The sequence below is a fragment of the Sinocyclocheilus grahami genome, unplaced genomic scaffold (genome assembly GCF_001515645.1).
Source record: "Sinocyclocheilus grahami isolate Dianchi unplaced genomic scaffold, SAMN03320097.WGS_v1.1 scaffold265.1, whole genome shotgun sequence".
NCBI lineage: Eukaryota > Metazoa > Chordata > Actinopteri > Cypriniformes > Cyprinidae > Sinocyclocheilus > Sinocyclocheilus grahami.
In genome coordinates this window covers 20744-23234 of record NW_015505444.1, presented here as the reverse complement: position 1 = coordinate 23234, position 2491 = coordinate 20744, and the positions used below count along the sequence as shown (strand labels likewise).

The following is a 2491-nucleotide window of genomic DNA, read 5'->3' as shown; positions in this document are numbered from 1 at the left end:
ACAGTGATGAAGCTGGTATGTGTTTGCAGTACACAAGCCACGGGTTAAGATGGTTGTAACCCTGTCTCTCTCTCTCTCTGTCTCTCTCTCTCTTGCTCGCACACTCACACACACACACACTCGATGCGCAAAACTCCGCATTTGAACAGTCAATAGCAAATACTTAAACTAATAACAAAACCGTAGCTGATTCAGAAGCGCCAGATTGTCATAGCAAAGTCAGAATGACCTCCTCTCCTAGGTTCACGAAACGGTCGTCCATAAAATGCATTGCTGTTCTGTTGTAAGTAATCTTAAAGATTCCTAAATGCATCTACTTTCGGAAGGCCAAATAAAGTGCTTTTGCTTTCGCCTAGAAACACACAGCGTCTCCCTGACATGCTGCTTCAACACTAACTGCGGTTACTGAAACCACGCCTTCTTTCTTTGCGTGCACATTTGGGCGGCATTATGCTAATATTTCCACATAGTGAGGTAGATATGTGGGGGCGTGTTAGAACGAGCCGTTTTAGGGGGGCGTGGCAGAGTCTTAACTTTGATAAAGAATATCTCTTTGGTTTTGAGACTTTAGTCTTTGCAACTTCAGGGATCTTATCTATGCACAATCAGCTTGTAACACTCCAAAGAGAAAGGAAAACTTGAAATCGCATAATTTTTTTTTAAGAGCAAGAACATTTCTTTCTTTGGTTTCTTAGAGCTCCTTTAACTTTTGTGGCATTTAAAAATCTTATTCTGATCCTTACAACAGCTTAAAAAATGGAATGCCTTAAAACTGTCTAAATTACTGGCAATATATATTTTAATATTTTAAAATAAATAAATAAATATATAAGCAGCGTGTATCCTGCTTGGAAATATTATGTTTGTGTTTAACAATGATAATGCCTGTTTGTTATTCGAATAGGTTTAACAAAAAAATAAAAAATATATATATTCTCAACTTCAAATAGGTCTTAAATGCATAAAATGACATTGTTATGTGAAGTATGACAAATAAGTCAATCAAACTGCTCATGTATGCAAGTGTCAGCGTGCAGTCTGTAGTATTTATTGTGTCTCTTGACTCAGCAGAATCAACACTCACTTGTCATTTGTGTTTAAAAGGCCGAATATGATCTCCAGTCGGGCTCCAGACACCGCCTGCCTCAAACCGCTCACGGGCGTCGCTAAAACGGCCGTCCGGAGGCTCTTGAGCTCCTCGATCGGATCCTCTGATTCACAGATTTCATTCAGTAGACTCTCTATGGGCGCCGCCATCATGCGCAGATGTTTGCGTCACGTGACCGAGGGGCGGGAAACCTGCTCGTTGGGCTCATTTGCATAACCGCTGAACAACGATAAATAAATCCTTACAAAAATGATCGTGAAAACCATAATGTTTGCTAAAATAAATAGTTATTGTTAGTACTGCTAAACTGCAACTTTTTTTTTGTTGCTACCACTGTCATCAAGAAAATAAATTATAATACAAATTAATAATAATAATAATATGATTATTATTGTTATGATGATTATTAATATTATTATTCAATGTTAATTCTTAACTGAACGATCATTGAAATTTAAATATTTATTTATTTAACATGTTATAGCACTAACTACAGTACAGATATGTGTCTGATATTTGGCGGAAGCTACGCAGTGACGTCCTTGTAAACACGTAATTTGACGTTTAAATCACCGCCATGTAAATCAACTTGGACCTAATTTTAGTAAAACACATCTTTCGTTTTATTTATGATTTAACTGTGAAGTTTTGAGAAGTAGCCTACATCGAATATTTGAAGAGTCGCGCCAGTTTCCAGATGAGCGTTCAGGTAATGTATAAACGTGTTTTACTATCGTACAAAATGTGTTCGTACATCTACGCAATTTTAATGAGCTTGCTTTATTTGCGTCTGTGATTGTGGTGTATATGAGAGACTTGTTTTCAATGTAAACACCATCCATCTCTAATTATGGATTTGATTGTGAGGAGAGATTCTGTACTTCCATCAACCGGCCACTAGATGGCGCCATTGGGGCATGTTGTCTCGGCATCTTCATTAATTGATTATTATTTGCGGCTGTTAATTAACATTTGTGTTAAGCAAGAATCCCTTACTGTGATGGGATCATGTCGTCATACCATGGTACTTTGATATATACCATGGTAATGATTGATTTCCATATTTATATGCCTTATCATTGTCATTAACCATGGCAAAAATGAATACTACAAAAGCACCATAGTATTAAATCTGGTACCATCACGAGAATACAACAGTTCTTGTGTGCTAGTGAAGGCTCCAGCAAAGTTAGCCTAGTTGATTCAGCCAGTTCTGTATTAGCAGATCTCAGAACATCTCATACCTGTATTGTATGTGAATACGAGTGTGTGTGCTCTTCCTTAGCGGTGTGGTGTTTGTACCTGTATGTCTCTTCACATCAGTGTTTGTGGACTCTGTGAGTGTGTGTGGTGTGTGCCGGCCTATTGCCGGGTATTGAACAG

General features: G+C 37.9%; 1 protein-coding gene across 1 annotated transcript in view; it reads right to left on the bottom strand.

Annotated features, from left to right (window-relative positions):
- Nucleotides 1–1297, bottom strand: part of LOC107599401 (26S proteasome non-ATPase regulatory subunit 5-like) — an 8184-nt gene extending 6887 nt beyond the window's left edge. The window contains exon 1 of the mRNA XM_016290981.1: nt 1085–1297. Coding sequence (XP_016146467.1) covers nt 1085–1260 — 176 coding nt within the window. The 5' untranslated portion in view covers nt 1261–1297. The remainder of the gene's footprint in view (nt 1–1084) is intronic.
- Between the last annotated feature and the right edge of the window lie 1194 nt (nt 1298–2491).